This window comes from Leuciscus leuciscus (genome assembly GCF_965113295.1).
Source record: "Leuciscus leuciscus genome assembly, chromosome: 18".
NCBI classification, from domain to species: Eukaryota; Metazoa; Chordata; class Actinopteri; order Cypriniformes; family Leuciscidae; genus Leuciscus; species Leuciscus leuciscus.
The window spans coordinates 14,658,157-14,677,977 of record NC_138742.1 but is presented as its reverse complement, the minus strand read 5'-3'; the positions used below and the strand labels follow the sequence as shown (position 1 = coordinate 14,677,977).

At 37.5% G+C, this 19,821-nt stretch overlaps 1 protein-coding gene across 10 annotated transcripts in view; it reads right to left on the bottom strand.

The window, feature by feature from the left end:
• Positions 1-19,821, bottom strand: part of scn8aa (sodium channel, voltage gated, type VIII, alpha subunit a) — a 60,376-nt gene that overhangs the window by 3,712 nt on the left and 36,843 nt on the right. For 9 of the 10 annotated variants that reach the window (XM_082144851.1, XM_082144853.1, XM_082144847.1 and 6 more), the window contains 9 exons: positions 19,265-19,382; positions 18,985-19,139; positions 13,945-14,118; positions 7,340-7,462; positions 1,674-1,958; positions 1,525-1,578; positions 586-723; positions 366-470; positions 13-283 (listed from right to left, as the gene is read on the bottom strand). In XM_082144851.1, coding sequence (XP_082000977.1) covers positions 13-283; positions 366-470; positions 586-723; positions 1,525-1,578; positions 1,674-1,958; positions 7,340-7,462; positions 13,945-14,118; positions 18,985-19,139; positions 19,265-19,382 — 1,423 coding nt within the window. The remainder of the gene's footprint in view (positions 1-12; positions 284-365; positions 471-585; positions 724-1,524; positions 1,579-1,673; positions 1,959-7,339; positions 7,463-13,944; positions 14,119-18,984; positions 19,140-19,264; positions 19,383-19,821) is intronic. The other variant, XM_082144852.1, reaches the window with a different exon arrangement.

Sequence of the window (19,821 nt, the reverse complement as noted above, 5' to 3'; positions counted from 1 at the left end):
TTGTTCACTTACCCACAATAGAGAGAATGACCACAACACAATCAAATATGTTCCAGCCGTTGGTGAAGTAATAATGACGCAGTGCAAAGAGCTTCAGGACAAATTCAGAGGTAAAGGACACAATGAAGATGAAGTTGACCCAGTACAAAATGTTTTCGGTCTCTTGTGACTGATCGTCAGTCTCAACCATCATGGTCACCATGTTCAAACAGATGAGGATCATGATGGAAATATCAAAGACCTGCTGTGTCACAAAGTCAAACACCATCCCCTGGAGCTTGTTCTGAAGAAGAGAAAAATAGCACAAATTAGGACTATTTGTGTCAAGTCAGTAAGCACAGTATCACTTTTTAACAGTGATGCACCTGGGGTCTGGGTATGGGTTTCTGAGGTTTCTTTGAGCCAAGCTTCTTCATAGCATTGTAGTACTTCTTCTGTTCCTCAGTCATGAATATATCCTGACCTCCAAAGTATAGTCATAAATAATATTTGGTTAAAATCTACTCAAAAAGCAAAAGTTAAAGTGAAAACCACTATTTAGAATGAGCAAATAGTTTTAAGTGAAGGTAAAAAGTGGACACTTATCTTTTTCTTTTGCTGATTAAAGTTATCGATGATGACACCAATGAAGAGGTTGAGGGTGAAGAAAGAGCCGAATATAATAAAGATGACAAAATAGATGTACATGTAGATGTTGTCCTCATACTTCGGTTGGTCTCCCACCTGAGGAGAGAAATATATTTTAACCCTTTAGAACCGGCTGTGTCGTCACCGACACATACCAGCAAGCTGTATTCATTTTACCGTAACTCTTCAACCATTTGCACTATCAAAACCATTCAAATTATACAGCTTATGACGGTAATTTCATGCTTTCCGTCTGCAAATGACAGCAGCGCTGGAAGGAAGGATTTGAACAGAGAGATAGTGTTGGATTGCATAAAATAATAAAAGAAATGAACAAATACATGGCGAAAGAAGTGTTAGACAGCAGAAGAGGGGATTGGGATGATTTTTAATGAAACTTGGGAGGCGGATGGCCGTTTCGTATCTAAGCATGTGGTGTGTGCATGTGTATGTGTGCTTGCCTATGAATGCGTGCATTTGTATGTGTGCGTGTATGAAAAAAGTGCAACCCAATGTCACAAAAAAGACATATAGTATATATGTATTATAGTTAAATTTTTTCAACTTTAAGGTGTTAAGTTTCTTTCGTTCATGATTTTTTCTGTTTTTTTCTAAATAAAAATCAGTACATTTATTCTCGTTTTTTTTGTTTTTTTGTCTATTTAAATTCTATTTACAAACTCGCCACACACAATAATGGTCAATAACTGTAATTTGTTGAAAGCTTATCTTTTTCTGAAAAAGATGACACCTTGCACATGAAGATAGCACATTGTTTTAGAATTTTACAGTAAAAAAATCTAATTATGTGAAAAACACCTATTTTAGCTTCAGGTTCTAAAGGGTTAAACAGGTAATTTGATTCAGGTTGCAGTTAAGATTTCTCAAAAATCTCACCTTTCGCGAGTCAACTGCTGCGTACATGATGTCCATCCATCCTTTAAAGGTTGCCTTAGAGGTAGAAAGGGAAAGTTAATATCAGTGTTATATCAACACTATTTCTTTAGCCAGTGTTACCATCTAACAAGAAACTAAAACAGACTTACCACTTGCAGTAGAGCCAAGTAACCAGCGCCCACATTGTCAAAGTTGATTTTGACGTTCTTCCAGCGCACCTCAGTGTGGTTCAGTTGCATCAAATATAGGCAATCTGATTTGTTGTTGACCGTTTCGATATCGAAGTATGCTTTTTCGGTCTGGTTGTAGCAGTAGTAGTACTTCCCCGCAAACAGGTTGACACCCATGATACTGAAAATCAGCCAAAAGATGAGGCAAACCAGCAACACATTCATAATGGAAGGGATGGCACCCACCAAGGCGTTGACTACCACCTAGAGCAGAGTAGGACAGACAAGGCGGTATAGTGTAAGAGACGGGAAATGGCCTAGCATACAGAAACACATTCAAACACACTCACATTTGTGGCTGCATATTTGGATGGCACAACAAACAAAGAATGCCACTATGAACATTGCTCAAGTTCAAATATTAACTAATTATATACTCTCTTTAAATCATGTTTCAGTCACATGGCCATCCAAGAAAACAGCTTGAAGCTCATTGTCTGAACGGTACGATACATTTTTTTCAATTTCTTGCTATAATTCTTTGCTTGACTTAAGCTGCTTTTATGTTGTTTTCCCACACAGGAGACAACTTCAGGTCAAGGGATCTAAGCTAAAAATAAAAGTCTTACAGCAGACTTCGGCTGCAAGCAGTTTTTCATTGTGTTCGCAATGAATTCAGCCTTGTAATACTAAAAGATCTCCCTATTCATTACCAAAAGTCATTTTTCAGAAAGTATGAAAGATGCAGTGACCTTGCATTACAGGCTGCAGACAGGCAGCAACATACTTTGTGACAAAACCGGCAACCAAATAGTATTAATTTGCATTCCTGCACATATATAATAGTCTCTTTTGGTTGTTCAAGAATAGTATTTTACCTAAAACAACAGTTCTTCTAAGATAGCTGCAGTGTGGTGGGCTATTGCTTGCTGACTCCTGGTTGTGATGTATCAACACTGCATGTTTAGTTCATGAATATTAATTCATAAGCAAATGGTTAAGTCTCTTTAAGGTTATTATAAATAGTCAAGCAATTAACTTAGTGGGATTTGTAAATTGATTGGTTGGTAGAATGTGAGTTGGAGAGGAGGTTTAGGAAACCTGTCAGCACAAATAGCTTTAAACAAACATTTTGTTTTTCTTGGGTGGCCTACGACCTTTACAAAGTTAACACTATTTCTTGCAAATACTAGTTTCAAGAAATCTTTTGAATCTCAAAATTAAGTGATTCTCTATTCTGGTCCTGGACCACCCCAGCACTGCACAACATGGATAGATGTGTTCTGTGTACTGGATTTGATGAAGAACTTACAGAATTGACTTTTTTTAACAGTCGAGATGTATTCAGGTGTGTTGTATGAATACAATCTTGACACACTACATCCAACATGCTGGCACAGTTACATTACTATGAGGCCACTGTAGAGGAGTAAAGTGCCAGACACACAATTCAGAATCTCTGTGGAAGCAGCAGGTTATTTGGGTATTTTTATCCTTTATTAATATATATTTTATGCATATTGAGACCTAAAAGTACTACTAATAAAACGTGAGGTGCTGGGGTCTTCCAGGACCATGGCCCTAAATAGTATCCATCTGACTTAGCAGTATATTTATAAAAATGAATGCAACACCTTCCATACAAATATGCCACACAGACTCACACAACGACTTCTACATACCCAAAGCAAACATTTGCACCCTTAAAACTACAACCCACCACCCAACTACTTTAACGTAGCCATGGCAAGCTTGAGTAACATAAAACATTTTACATCAACCCATCCTCCCCACACCCCTTTTGCCTCCACGTCCCTCCCCTCCCCCACCGTCCCAGTCAGGACACTGTCCATCAGTGATTAGCGATGAGCAGAGCGTGCCAGGAGACGCTCACTAACTGTGTTAGGCAGCCGAGCCGCAGCTCTCAGGCAGGCAGCTGAGCATGCAGATCTCTCACATACTGAAAAGTGGAGCCATATTCCCCCCTTAAACACACAGAGAGGCACAAAGGACAGCAGGATTCTCTCAGCAAGTGCAGGGGACCAGTCTGACTTTAGCTGTTGCTTTTGACTGCTGATTTGTTTTACGTATTCAAAGAGAAATACAGGACAAGTAATAATGATAGACTAGGTACGAATTTGGAGTGCTTAAGATTAAAGGAAAAGACCCCCAGGAAAAAGCACTTGTCAGGAGAATTACTGTCCGTCTTTCAATAGAAACTACATGTTCAAATGTCACATAGACATAAAATATCTTTGTGAGAATCGACACAGATATTAAAGTGAGGGAAAATGGCTTTCAAAAGTGCATAATGTGCATTGGCAATTGAACAGGACATGCGTGTTACATGACATCTTTGTGCAATCTCAAGAACCGTTAAAATGAATAAATAAATGGACAGGAGAGGCAGCAGTGTGGAGAGATTTCTGCTATTTCAAAGCTGGCTGGGGTTTGATAAATGTTTGTTAGGATAGAATGATTGAATAAGGTCAATCGATTTCCAGTTAATCAAAATATACATCAAACAAGAATTATTTCCTAATATACTGGGTTGTTGTATCAGGTCAGAGAATTGGCTATTAAAAATGGTAAACACTCCACAGTCTAAGCGGGTTTTTTCTCTACAAAGTTGTGTCTCCTTGTCAAATCATTTATTAATTTTTAACTTTTTTTTGTGCTTATTTCAAACAAAACAGCATATCAGTTTATGAACATTGATATCGACTATTCTCTAGGGTAAGAACTCATTGTTCTCTCTGTACTTTGACTAATATGTTACTACAGGTTACATAAAATTGATTTCATACACCCTCATGAATCCAATTATAGGTACATAAACAGAACAAATCTATGAAAACCATTTTGATTCACCCAAAAATGACGGTCTAATCTAAGTACAATACTAAAGGTATTAAGAGATAGAAGACAGAAAGACAGACACAAACTAATTACAAAAAACGATCAAATAAAATGCCATAAAATGCTATAACAGTGCTCCAGAATAAAATAAAAATGACTAGGGAGCAACTGGCTCTTAAAATAAAACATTTAAAAGCCAAATGACAAAAAATAAGGTAAAATATTCATTTATTATTATTATTATTATTTAAGTAATAGTTCCTGGTTCATTGGATTGAAAATTAATTGGGGTTCAGCAAGGGAACTTATTGCCAGAATGATTCACTGACTGAACAAGTCTGACTCAGACGACTAAATCACAAGCATGTTCGTGTCATGAATCTTAAACACATTAAAATGAGCCGCTTCACAAGAGTAATTTTTTCAAAGCGGGATGGACATCATGGCTTGCACTGTTCTTTGTGTACGATCTAACAAGATTAAATCTGACAAAACCGCATATGGATGCAAACAAACTTGACAATGGTGACTAGATTTTAGATTGGTCGCAAATATTTGTACATTTGCAACCATTTTAGTTGCAGTCTGGAGCCCTGTTTATATATAAGTGCAAACATAACATCAAATACATCTTTAATTTTGATAACTGAGAAACCTTGTCTGTCATTTTTGGGTTCAGATATACCTTTCATCATAACAGCAGTGTGAGATGACAGAATCTCTTTAGTCTGATTACTTTACGCTTCACACTGTTTGAAAATAAAAACTACAGACTTCACACTTGCTATTTGTTCCAAAGTCTTGCACATTTCCTAAGCTTCTGTGTTGGCTACTTATAAAACCACTGATTATTAGTAACTATTATAAATGCCCTAACTAATCAAATCTAAAAGACATCATCCACTCCAAATTGTTAATGGCTTCGAATGGAAACCAGCTGGAAAATACAAATAGATACAGAAGCTTAGCAAATATCTCCCCTCTCAGACTCCGGGTTTTTCTTTTTACAGTCCCATGTGTAGATCCAAGACAAGCAAAGAGGGGTGTGGTGAGCCTCCAGCGGATTGGCTCCTCAAACGCTGCTCTGGGCTGGGCAGCGCGGGGCCAGATGGGCTGAAGTGAACAGTGTGAAATGAAGGGAGGGAGGGAGGGAGGGAGGGAAGGAAGGAGGGGGCTGCACGGTGCTGCAGATGAGGGGCAGGGAGAAGGTGAAGGGGGGTTGAGAGGGTACAGAAGCTCAGGGCAACCAGTCCACAGGTAAGAGAAGAAAGACTGAAAGTGACAACAACCAGGTGCAACTGTTCACAACCATCAAAGGTGTCAAATTTGTTAAGATGACGACTATGGATGACCTGCATGTGTTCAAGCATTCAGCACTCACAGGCAATTATCATTTCTGGTTAAACTATCACTCTGACGTATTCTTGCACTTTGACTGAAGTAAAAAAAGCAAAAATTTTCACATTGATCAATTGACTCTTTGCTAAGCTCTGCATTCTTGATATTTGCCATATCAGGATTTGGCTCTTTAATAATTCAAGTCAATGGTAATTTTACAACATTTATACTAACATTCCAAAAGTGTGGGGTCAATATATATATATTTTTTACGTTTTTTTAGAGAAGTTGAGCATATATCTAGACAAAATTACAATTTAAAATAAAAGTTTTCAATTTTAATACATTTTAAAATTATGGCAAACATTGCTGCTATAGGGACAAACCAAAGAGGATATACGTGAAGTATTTTTTGAAATCGTTAAATCAATCTTTGATGTGCATGATGTGGATTATAATCATACCATTATATGATGTATCATTAACAAATTAACATGTATGACACCAATATGGGCATCAACATTTGAATGATGCAGTTCTATTTATTTAATGTAAGGAGTTATACAATAAAATATAGCTTTTAGCGGTTCTGTTGATTCAAAGTCCCATCCGCTTTCAATCATGTTAATGCGCAATTTATTGTGTAATTTTTTTTGCTGAAAGATGCTTTACTATATCATACTTCATTCAATTTTACGTAATATCAATTAAAATTTCGCATATTTATGAGCACATTTTAATGAATCACACGGAGCAAGTAACTGAAACCGGGTGGGAGCTTAGCAAGGGTAATTTACATTAAATGTTCCTTACTGTACGAGAGTATCTAGTATGCTGTAGTACTAGTGAAGTGGGGACCTCAGTGGTAAAGTGTGCTGTGCTGCTGGTTGTTCTCTGAGAGACAGGGTCAGTGTAACAGAAATGAAAGGAAGGGGGCTCTCCATCAAAAGCAGAAGTTAAGAGTCAGGCTAAATGAACAGCCAATTGCAGATCAAATGCTTTGTGAAATGAGAAGGGATTTGAATGGTGTTGTGTTTGGTTTGTAAATCATTTTTTCATGCTATTTTTCCCCCTCCAGGGCCAATTTGAAATATTATTTGTAATGAGGCAGCTTTGATCAATTTGACAATTACTTAAGTTAACTAGTAGTCAATCATACACCCAATTTCAGTTAAATTAGGGAACAGAGATGCTTTTCACATCCTATGTTTCACAGTTATCTCAGCTGCGTCATGACTGGATCATTAATGTGGTACAGAAGAGGTGTGCATGAAAAGGATGGGCCCTTTTCATTGGCGGCTGTCTTTAAAAAAAAAATCCCCCGGTATGGTTTTGGTGGTCCTTGTCGTTTGCTTTTTTTTTGCTTTTTTTTTTTTCGATCAGTTCTAGCATGCTGTAACTGCTGAATGGGCATGCAGAGAGATCAGCTCTATAGCTTTGTATCTTACCCTCATCCCTTCAAAACGTGACAATGCTCTGAGGGGTCTCAGGGCCCTTAGTGTCCTGAGTGATTTAATGGGCCCTAGATCGGAGTAGCCCAGCGCATTAGCTATAAGGCTGACTATAGACACCTACACAGAAACAGAGAAGCAAAAAAGGATCCATACTGTTAGACGGGAGAAAGCTCTTGAGGGAAAAGATGGCCTCTTGAGCTGCTGGAACGTTGGTTTACACACATACACAACAGTTCGGATGGGTATATACATATATAACACTGCATTTATACATGTATATATCCCCAAGAAGGAGAGAGAGAGAGAGATTGAAATACTCATGTTTAGTATTGGTTACAGGTAAAGATAGGGGTTCAGAGGCAGAGGATAAACCCAGGATTTTGCGCTCTGTTAGTTTTGGGAAGTCACCAACCCTTGTGAGCTTCCTTACACCTGTGGAGAAACTTGTGGTTGAAAGAAAGAGACAGAGAGAGAGAGAGAAGCATAAGACTCCAACACAAGAAGACAGAGAAGCGCAAAACACAAGGCTGATGAAGTACGTTAGGAGACCTTGGGGACGTGGGGGTTGAGAAGATAGAGGTGACCCCTGCATATGCATTAAAAAGAAATCAACCCAACATACAGCAAGAACCTTACCCTTGCCCTTCTAACATTGTCTCTCCATGTGGCTCTTGGCTGAGGCATTAAATCCCATTTACTTTAAGACAGACAAACTAATGGAACCTGTGAGAAAGAATACAGGTAAACATGTACATGTATGCCAAATTGCAAGTTACATTGATTTTACTGTTTAAAGAGCATCACATTGACACAGTAACATGACAGTGGAGGGGGAGATCAGGGGAATCGCAGATAGTAAATGGACATTAGACAGCACTCAAAGGACAAAAATCACTCTGCGGGAACTCAAGCCCTGGTAAATCTCAAAATGCCATCCATTGTGGAAAGGTAAACGCCCTCCATGCTAGCAGAAAGGATAAAACGTACGTGAACGCAAAGGGCAGAAAGGTCATATCGGTCAAAATGACTCTCCAGAGAAACATATTGATTATTTTTCATGAGTCAAAGGTGTCAATGAAAAGGACTGGCACAAATAAGAATGTCAAAAAAGCTTGTTATTGTTCAGAGCTAAAAATCTCAATGGATAGGCAGTGGCATTGGGACACCAGGCTTGAGCACCCCTATGAAAAGGAATACAAACAGACCTGCACACCTCCAACCAACCACTGACGAAGACTTGGTAAAAACACAGCAAAAGTCCACAACATCGAAAGCTAACCAACTCACAGAGGGGATTCTATTAAAGGTGAAAGCTTTATTCTCAATGGCATGATGATATCATGTTCCTTCACTGAAGAAACCACTCTAGCGGACATTTTAGAAACCACAAGCCAAGAACTGGCAGTCTTCAATAGGTTTGACCCACAAGGGCACGGTTTGCATCAATAATCTCTAAACAATAAATAAATAAATAAATCCGCTGTTAAATTATCCTGACATTTTTTATTGATTTAATGGCATAAATTAAAATAAACTCGTTTTTTGTTTCACATATTTAAAAATAAAAAAATACAGATTTTCTCAAGAGTTTCTCGTTTTATGCTAGATACTGTAACTTCACAAAATCAGTCCTTTACTGGAGATTCTGTGCAATAAAGCTTTCTCCTTCATCTACAGATCATGTGATCTTTGGGGGTAATTGTCACCTTTAGCCTCAGTCGGAACCCACAAGCGGCCCTTTATGGAGGGCCCCGGGGCCCCCTGAACCGGCTGAGATGGCCCCTCAGTGTAAGCTTTCTTCATCTGCCGGCACTCTCGCTCTGCAAGGCAAGGTCAATGAGATGTGTGGCTGTGACCAAATGAAGACAGGAAAAAAAAAAGATCAACTGAAACGGAATAGATTCAAAACATAATCAAAAATGGCTGATGTTTGTCACTCATACCATTACGTGATCAGTTATTAAGTGAATTTTCCCCTAATAAAATTAAGTTAATAAAGCATTATATTCAAATAATAGATATATTTTTGGAATGGATTATAACTCACACACTCCCTTAACATAAAAAATTAAATTTAAATTAAAATAGAAATATGAGCAATCAATGGTTGATGGCACAGATATATAGTATGACACAGACTATGGGAAATAATGGCACATATACACAGTATATAAATATACATAAACACACAACACAAACACATGCTAGATATGATGCCGGCCCCGTGTGAAAGCCCTCTAAGCATCACACCCATAAAAGCAAAGAACAGTGGAGGAACAGAGCATTGACTAGTCAGGAGGACAACTCACCGTCTGCTGCATGTCCTCAACATCAACACATCTCAGCACTACCTCAAGGAAGGGAAGAGCAGGTGTGAGTGGGGAAGGGAGGAATGAACTTTTGATCCATCTTTGGGATAAGGAGTTCTTCCCAACTAGCACAAGTGTCAGTCCAGAAACCCAGAAATAGTCACAGAGGACTATAGCTTCCATCAGCCTTGATTAGGACTGAGGAATAGGGGTTATTGGACAGAGGGTAGGTATGTACTGTAGTAAGAGCAAACTCACAAACTTGAGTTTGTGTTTTTTCTTTTTAGCAGCGGGATGAATCCTTAGTCAATTGCTGGATGGTCAGATTATGTGTTATGCTGCATTCCATTTTAAGTCAGATGTGGGATTTTCCTACTTGATATCTTAAGATTTCAGAACAAAAAAACAATGCACTGTCCCAATGCTCAGAAGATGTGCAAGACATACAGTATTAAGATCCATTAATGCCTTTGTTAGATGTTTTATCAAAAGCAACTTGCATTCAAGAAATACATTTTATCAGTTAATGCGAGAATCAAGTCCATTACCCTGACGTTACTAATGTCATTCTCCACCATTTGAACTACAGGAACACTACATCGTCCCTCCAGTTTTTCACGATATCGCTGAATACAATGCAAAATCAACGATCCTGCATAATTCGTCATTTCAATAATCGCAAAAATTAAAAGGTCTCACAAAGAATAGATAATAATTATCTAATTGAGTTTAGGATACAGATGTCGCGCACATGATGTCAGTGAAACAGCGAAAGCAAACTTTTCTCACCTGTTGTCTCACATAAGTTCCAATGGCCATGCGAAGCGAGTAAGAAACATGGACGAATGACCAAATAAAAGTATGAAATGCTTGTTGGTATTAAACAGAGTTATAAAAAGCGCAGCATACCACAAAAATAAAATTTAATTCACATTTCTATGGGTGCGCTTGCCACCTGTCAGCATGTGTGTACCAAATTGTGTTCTCTTTGTAGGCTTATTGCGCTTGAATGGTCAGATACACACATAATTATGCCAAAATGTCCGTCTTGGTGGTTATGTCTTAAAGATAGGGTAAGCGATTTTTTCAAAAACACTTTTTGTTATTCTGGTTGAAACTCTCTTCACATCCTGATAGCAATCAATAATAGAAGTGATCTAAACATTAAAACATTATCATATATCTTCAGTGGAAGTCTCAGGAACTATTCTATACTATTTCTATACCTCCACGCACCTGTTCGCACAGACATCACACGTCATCAGCGTGCTCCGTAAGGCTATGCAGAGCTGTAGACAGTCACCGAGCAGCAGCTGCCTTTTACAATTCCTCCAGAACCAAAACAACGAGCTTATGCTGTGTTCATGCCATGTCGTAACCGTAATTATAAGATGGTAACTCGTGACATTTTATCCAGAGCTGTTCACATCCTCAGACTTGGATTTATGCATTTCTCTGCCAGCACTATCAATGCTGAAATGAATCTGCAGCAGTCAGGTCAGTGGTAGCTCAGGTCCGAGCTCTGTAAATTGTTTACGTTCATTATTATTGTAATGTTGTAATATGGAGAGAGAGCTCTGAAGTGAGGGTGGGATCTAATGTTTTTAAAGCTCGCTTGCCTGTAGGCTAGCCTCTCCGAAATTGCCTACCCCACCTTTAAGTGAACAAACAGTTTGGGACACATGTCAGTATTGGATCCGTGCATTACTGTAAGTCCTAAAGTAACAGCAACCTAATATAGCTGTCTGCTGTCTGTGTTGTAAATGTTAAACAACAACAGGGAAAAAAACAATGTAATTCATGTTGTATTTATTTGTTCTCATTTTCTTACTGGCTGTTTACTTCATTACTTAAATAATTACTTGAGATCTTTTTGTACATGGGCTATATTAGGCTATATATTAGTTGTTTTTTGTGGTTTGCTTATAAGATTTTGGTCATATTGCTCACACTGATCATGTTATTAAAGCTAGATAGTACAATGTTAGACTAGACTAGCTAGCTAATAGCCAAAACATTAAAAAAATTATAATATGATTATTATTATTATAATTATTATTTCCTAGTAGGAAATTCAGACTTTCCGAGTTAGAATGAAATGCAGCATCAGCTATGATTTAAGGACCAGACTGTGTGTGGGTAAATATATATTAATAAATAAATATTTAATATTTAATTATTTGTTAATGACTCAATTTCTTTTCATATAGCGCTAAACAACAGATTTCCACAATCAAGCTTTTTGGAGCTTGTACGAGTTCTGCTAAAATGTGGTTAGTTCAGGAACAAGGTCAGAACACACGTTCAATCAATTTGTTATCTTGACATCGTCACTGCAATTGTAACATGTCCTCCACATATCATGAGAAAAGCACATCCACATCACATTCCTCTGAATCCCTTAGTATGGAGTCCAAGTGTGAGCATTTTAGTCACATAAACAGCTTAAAATGTTTCAATCAAATACTTTGATTCATAATTTAAATTAACTGCTGTTAATTTAAATGAAATTAACATCAGTCATTTGTTATGTAAAATATTCTGTGTTTATGGAATAACTGATTGCACTCCTAGCTTATAACAGATTCTAAAATGCAAGTTACACTTGGTGAGTCTCCCACAATAAGGGCAGGGTAGAAAAGTCAGAGGCCACACATATCTTATTGTTCACACAATATAGACATCATACACATATGTACAAGAATTGGAAACCAGGTTAATTTAGAATGAGAACTGCTTGAATATCATAGATCAATAATCCTTGTTATTGATGGACTGATTCTGGCTAGTCGTTTCCATTCAAACACTTAAACCATACAAGGAGGGATATGGCCTCTGTTATTTTTACAAAAGGAACTCACTATTGATTGCATACAAGGGGAAAGACAAAAAAGTATAAATATTTGCACAGTACTGGTTATTTTTAAAGCCAGTTTTATCATTCTTGATGGCAGATATTTCAGCATCTCAGGGTCACACAGAGATCTAGCATTTTTGCATGGCTATGCATGGGTGATAGATCTTAAAGAGGTGATGTAATCTTAAGAAATAACACGATTTAGATACAAAGAATAAAATATTACATAAGCAGTTATATTCAAGATAAGCACACCGTTATTCTTCTAGCTTCACCCCTGCATACTGTAACAGCTTCACTCTTCATATAAAATACCATATTTGACTCTTCTCTGCCCAAAACATTCACATCTTGTTGAAAAATAAAGCATCCTGTTTTTGTGGGTTTTTTTTAACCATATAACACATCTGTATAGAAACAGGACAGTGTGCAGATATTTGTCTTTTCATCTCCCCTGCTACACCATTTTATTTTAAACTGACAGCTCAAAGAAAGTACTACACCAGTGTTCAGCTATTTTTAAGCCATCTTTTAAACTTACCTTGCTGTGACTGGCAAACGTTATTGTGAGGTCTATGAATATGCAGGGTTTATACTGTCTGAAATGCCACAGAATTTATTTTATCTGTTTAAACAAAGCTCCTAAAGTCCCTTTAAGACAAGCCAGGTCACTCAATGACCATATACAGGTAACGCCCACTGCAGATAATTTTTGATGTAGGTAAAAGACATATAGCTCCTATCTACTTGTCCAAATGTCCAAAGTTTTTTGTCAAAACCACAACATTTTAAATCGGCAATTAAATTCTTAAGTTAAATAAAAACTAAAATCATGTTTAGTATTTTCTGTCTGGTTCAGTTAGTGTGCATGTAAAAAAAAGAACACTAACAAAAAGGCAATCTTTTAACTGAAAGGCGGGACTTTAATTCCTACTCTCTTACTCTTCTTAAATTACACTTTTCATAGTATTACACATTTTACAGTCAGACTGCAAATTCATTAACAGAAATGAGAATCATACAGCTCATCAATCAGAGTTTTTAATCGTTAACTTCTACTAGCTCCCAACACCTTTTAAACTAACCTCAACACAAAGTGATGACAAATCTCTCATCTCTCCCATGTTCAAAAACTAAACTAAAATAATCCCTTCTAATTTGTTTGTTGTTGTCCAAAGCAGCCATATTGTGTTTCACGTCACACGTCGTGGCCACACCCATAGTGCACTGTTGCAAAATCTCGCTCCACAGAGCTTTATATTAGAAATTAATATTTTCTGCTTGGTACTGCATTTTGCTATTCCACTTTTGACTCAATTTACCACTAGTCAGATTTTGCTTTAGGCAGGATGGGACCCATCAACAAGATGTGTATGTCAAAGGCATTTAGTAAACAGACAACAAACATAGCACGATTGAAGTAGTAGACTTACGTCAACAATGAAGAAGTCCAGCCAGCACCAAGCGTTGGTGAAGTACTTGACAAAACCGTAGGCTACCCACTTTAACAACATCTCCAATATGAAGATGTAGGTAAAGACCTTGTCAGCATACTCCAGAATGATACGAATAGTCTTCCTCTGTTCAATGTACACATCCTCAAAAGCCTGCAGCACACAACATATGGATGCATTAACACCGCAAGTACTATCAACTGCTCACAATACCTCTCAGTGGAATTCATTTCAAATGAAAAACTAAAATCTAATGAAAATCTAATCTCTTAAAAGAAGAGAATTAAGTAATACTTCAGTTGAAAGGTAATAAAAAAAATATATAAAAAAAACAATAACAATTTTAATAATAATAATAATATGCATAACAATATCTGGGAAAACAACTGAACAGAAGGCTACTTCTTTGCAATAATTCAGTTAAAAACACAGGTTAGAGTCAGCTTTCAAAATGCATCTGTATAAGGAAAGGTCGTTGATTCTATTACATTCCTTTTTTGGCAACATTAGCTGTGCTAAAGACAGGAACATTTCCAGTGCCAGAAATAGATCCAATTGGATGAATAGTACAGTCCATTAATCACATCACCCAGCTCTGGCGCCAGGTCTCTCTACAATGCCTGCTTGAACTTCACATTAACCTCAACTGGATATTAATGCAGTGGTCAGATAGAATCCAAACAGAATCCAAAATATAGTGTAAATAAGTTGCCACAGGTATTTAAATTTTTTTATTTGTTGTCAAGTATAGTCAACTACAGTAAATCATCCAATATTTTTCCATGTACACACTGCAAAGTTTCGGGATTGACAACTGCATTATTGTTCCATGTGTGTACGGAACATGACTTAATCCTGAAATTGTAATGATTGACATCGTCATAATATTTTTTTTGGCATCCACTATTTTTAACAAAAGTAATATTACAGCTACCAGACTCGTTATGTTCTGCAGTTTTAACAAAACCACCGTAGGCAGAGGCGTTGTGTTTTGATTATGTTTGGAAGGCTGGGTTTTTTGCATTGTTGTTTGGTCTTGGCTCATAAAGTAATCAAGTTTATGTGCGCTATTAAAGTGTGCAGGTGTGGGTCATGATATTTTGGTTTATTTTGGTTTATTATGGGCTCGTTCTTGCTTGCTGATCTGGCAACATGAACAAGTCAAGGCTCACACCTATTTCCCTGTGACCTTCTTGCACCACACATACAGAAAAGAGACATATCTCTGACGAGCATTTAAATACATCATTAAAAACTAGTTGTTCAGTTCGGTTCTGTACACACTAATTTTCTAATTGTTAATGCGGTTGTCAATACCTGCATTTTTCGGGAGTTAATTCAATTGTAGAATGCGGCTGTCACACTGCCCAAAGTATACTTCGGCCGTCCACATCCATGTGACGTAATTTTAGTCATCAGGAGGAGCCCAATTTTTGTGACCGTGGGGACAGTGCGCGTACAACAGTGCAAGTACGAGTGACTTGAGCGCTTTGAAAACAAATCCACTAGTGTACCAAACGTGTATTTCCGCACTCACAGCCAAAGTTGTATACTTTGAAAGGATCGCACACTCAACTGTGCGTGAGACGGAGTGGAACATGGAAAATGAAGTATACCCGGGCCTTAACTTAGTGAACTGTGTGTACAGAACAGGATCAAGCACTAAAAATTTAACTTGCAACCAAATTTAGCTGTATAAAGTGTATCCGTAAAGTATTCACAGCGCTTTACTTTTTCCACATTTTGTTATGTTACAGCCTTATTCCAAAATGGATTAAAATCATTATTTTACTCAAAATTCTACAAACAATACCCCATAATGACAACATGAAAAAAGTTTGTTTGAAATCTTTGCTAATTTATTTTTTTAAAAAATATTTTTTTTAAATCACATGTGCATAAGTATTCACAGAAGAATAAAAAAATACAAAAATGGTGTGCACATCCCAAACACCCAGATTGGGCGCAGGTATTGGTAGTCTTACTGAGAACATTTCTTCATGTGGATTTTTATATCAAACCATTTGTACCCATGTTGTCATCTTATGTAAGAGATTCTATGGATTTTATTGAATCATTATATGGTGTTGACTTTGCTGTTGATGATGTGCTTCTTGCTACTTTTGATGTTCAGAGTTTATATACCAATATCCCTCATACTGAAGGTTTACTTGCTTTAGAACAATTTTTAACACAAAGATCTGTTGATGTAAAACCTAGTAAAGCATGCTTATTGGATTTAGCAAGTACTGTCTTAACTAACAACTTTTTTCGCTTTCAGGACGACAAGTTAAAGGTACTGCAATGGGTAGTAAAATGGCCCCTAATTATGCTTGCTTGTACATGGGAGTTTTTGAAAATGAATTTATTTTAAATGAGTCAAATTCTTTTTTCCCTAAGATCTTGCTTTACAAACGGTATATTGATGATATTTTTATGATTATTAAGGCCACACCTGCAGAGATGTTGACATTTTTGAATTACCTTAACTCAAGGACTGAGCATGTGAATTTCACTATGGAATGTGATCCAGTAGGCATTCGTTTTCTTGATGTTCGAGTATACTGTATATATGTGACGGGAAACTCCATACCGATCTGTACCGAAAATCAACGGATCGCAATACCATTTTAAGAGGCGATAGTTTCCATCCTAGACCTCTAGTTAAGAGTCTACCTATCAGTCAATTTAAGCGTATGCGTAGAGTTTGTAGTACGGATGAATTTTACACTCATCAATCTAATGATTTAACTAAAAGATTCTTGAATCGTGGTTACCGTGTAGAATGGATCGAAAATTCCAAAAAGAAGCTCAACGAGACATCTCAAATGCAGTGTTTGCGAACAAAACGTAATAAAACTCAAGTTCTTAATGCTCCCATTTGCACGATGAAGTACTCCGCATTGGGTGCGGATTTTCGTAGAATCCTAAATAAACATTGGCATATGATTTCAAGTGATCCTAAATGATCAGGTGTCTTTAAAAATGGTCCGAAATTTAAACGTCAAAACAATCTTCGAGACTTGCTTGTAAAATCTGAATATCCGTCAAGTAAAAAACAAGGTATTCCAACTCTTTCTCCAGGTAATTATCGGTGTGGTAAGTGTGCTCAGTGTGCTTTTACACACAAATGTAAATCGTTTAGTCATCCACGGACTGGTCGTGATATTCCGATACGTGGTACTATTACATGTGCTTCCACTCATGTTATCTATCTAATTCGTTGTCCTTGTGGTCTTGCATACGTGGGTAAAACATTCAGACAATTACGCACGCGTATTAGTGAGCATCGCAGTAACATTCGAACTGGAGATATGCGCAGTCCTATAGCGTCTCATTTTAGACAAGTAGGCCATAATGTCAGCGTTTTGCAGTACATTGGTATAGAAAAGGTAACAAAACCCTCAAGAGGAGGAGATTATGAGAAGAAATTATTACAGAGGGAGTGTTTTTGGATTTATACCTTGAATACTTTGTCACCTTTAGGGTTGAATGAGGATTTTGATATTAAGCCATTTTTATAGTTTTTTTTTGGGGGGGGGGGGGGGATTTGTCACATGAGCTGTATTTGTCACATGACATACATGACTTGTATTTGTCACATGACTTGTATTTGTCACATGATTTCTTGGGTGTGCCTGATTAAGGTGATCACCTGTGTCTATTTAAAGTTGTCTTCAGTATTACATTAACATTGAGCCTGATGAAGACCTGAGGGTCGAAACGTTGCTAAAATAAACTCTTTTGGAGCAGTAATTTTCAGTGTGCGGACTTCACACTTCTTTATTTTGTCCATAAGTATTCACAGCCTTTGCCATGACACTCGAAATTGAGCTCAAAATTGAGCTCAGGTGCATCCTGTTTCCACAGGTCATCCTAGAGATGTTTCTACAACTTGATTGGAGTCCACCTGTGGTAAATTCAGTTGATTGGACATGATTTGGAAAGGCACACACCTGTCTATATAAGGTCCCACAGTTAACAGTGCATGTCAGAGTACAAACCAAGCCATCAAGTCCAAGGATTTGTCTGTAGACCTCTGAGACAGGATTGTATTAAGGCACATATCTGGGGAAGGGTACGGAATATTTTGCCAAAAGGCACCTGAAGGACTCTCAGACCATGAGAAACTATTCATGGTCTGGTCTGATGAAAAAAATATTGAACTCTTTGGCCAGAATGGCAAGCATCATGTCTGGAGGAAAGCAGGCACCGCTCATCACCATCCCTACAGTGAAGCATGGTGGTGGCAGCATCATGATGTGGTGATGTTTTTCAGTGGCAGGAACTGGGAGACTAGTCAAGATCGAGGGAAAGATGAATGTAGCAAAGTCCAGAGACATCCTTGATGAAAACCTGCTCCAGAGGACCTCAGACTGGGGCGATGGTTCATCTTCCAACAGGACAACGACCCTTAGCACACAGCCAAAATAACAAAGGAGTGGCTATAGGACAACTCTGTGAATGTCCTTGAGTGACCCAGCCAGAGCCCAGACTTGAACCCGATTGAACATCTCTGGAGTGATCTGAAAATGGCTGTGCTGCAAAGATGAATGGGAGAAACTGCCCAAAAATAGGTGTGCCAAGCTTGTAGCATTATACTCAAAAGACTTGAGGCTGTAATTGGTACCAACAAAGTACCAAACTAATTTGTGCTTCAACAAAGTATTGAGCAAAGGCTGTGAATACTTATGTACAGTACTGTACATGTGATTTTTTTTCTTTTTTTTTCCGCTTAAAAAAAAAAATAAAAAATTGAGAAGATTTCAAACAAACTTCTTTCATGTTGTCATTATGGGGTATTGTTTGTAGAATTTTTAGGAAAATAATCCATTTAATCCATTTTGGAATAAGGCTGTAACATAAATAAAATGTGGAATAAGTAAGCGCTGTGAATACTTTCCGGATGCACTGTACAAGGCCTTTAAGCTGTATTTTTCTACTCAAGTAATTCATTGCAGAACAAAATACTTGTGCACATGATCCTTTTAAGAAAGTAGTGTTTGTGTACATTCTCACCAATGCTCCACTGCTGAGGAGGATCATAAAGATGATGAGGGTTTCAAACCAGTTGTGCTCCACAATGAGATAGCAGGTCTTCCGGAGGAGCCACCAATTCTTACCCCAGCCCTCCGTGATGGGCACATCACAACACTTGTATCGGGCCACACAAGCTGCAAAAATTGCACACATTATATTTGTTCTCACAATTCTTTACACTTTCTATATATATATATATTTTTTTTTTAAGTACAAATTTGCAAACAGAGAAATAAAAAAAATGCCTGAGCCATTTTACCTTCGGTCCAGCAAGCTTCTGGGTCAACGTATTCCTCTACCGCCTCCACCACCACCGCTTCCTCTACCTCTGGTTTAATATCTATGGTGCTGCCCTCTGATGAGCTGATGTCATCCAACTCATCGAGAAAAGACAGAGGTCACAACAGGTGTTAAAAAAAAAATAATTAAAGAGCAAAGCAAAAATACTCCAAAAAATAATTTAGTAGTTGGTCTCTGGCACTATTAAAAAAATTAAGCCAATCTTGGTCAGGATGCTCAAACAAACAGAGCAATCAATAACATGAGTGTTTGACCAATGGAAGACAAGAAGTGTTTGTAAATGCCGAATGATACACTTAACTTTAAGAATGAAACAACAAGAGTCTGTATTCATGTTTCACAATACAGTGTTCTTAATGGCCTACCTACATTTGAACATCATTTTGAAACAATATACCACACTTTACTGCAAAAATTTGCAAATACCTCCATTTAGAATCACTGAGCATTTACTCCTGAGACCAAATCAATAACCACAGGAATTACATTTCACCCACTAGCATCTAGGGCAAACCC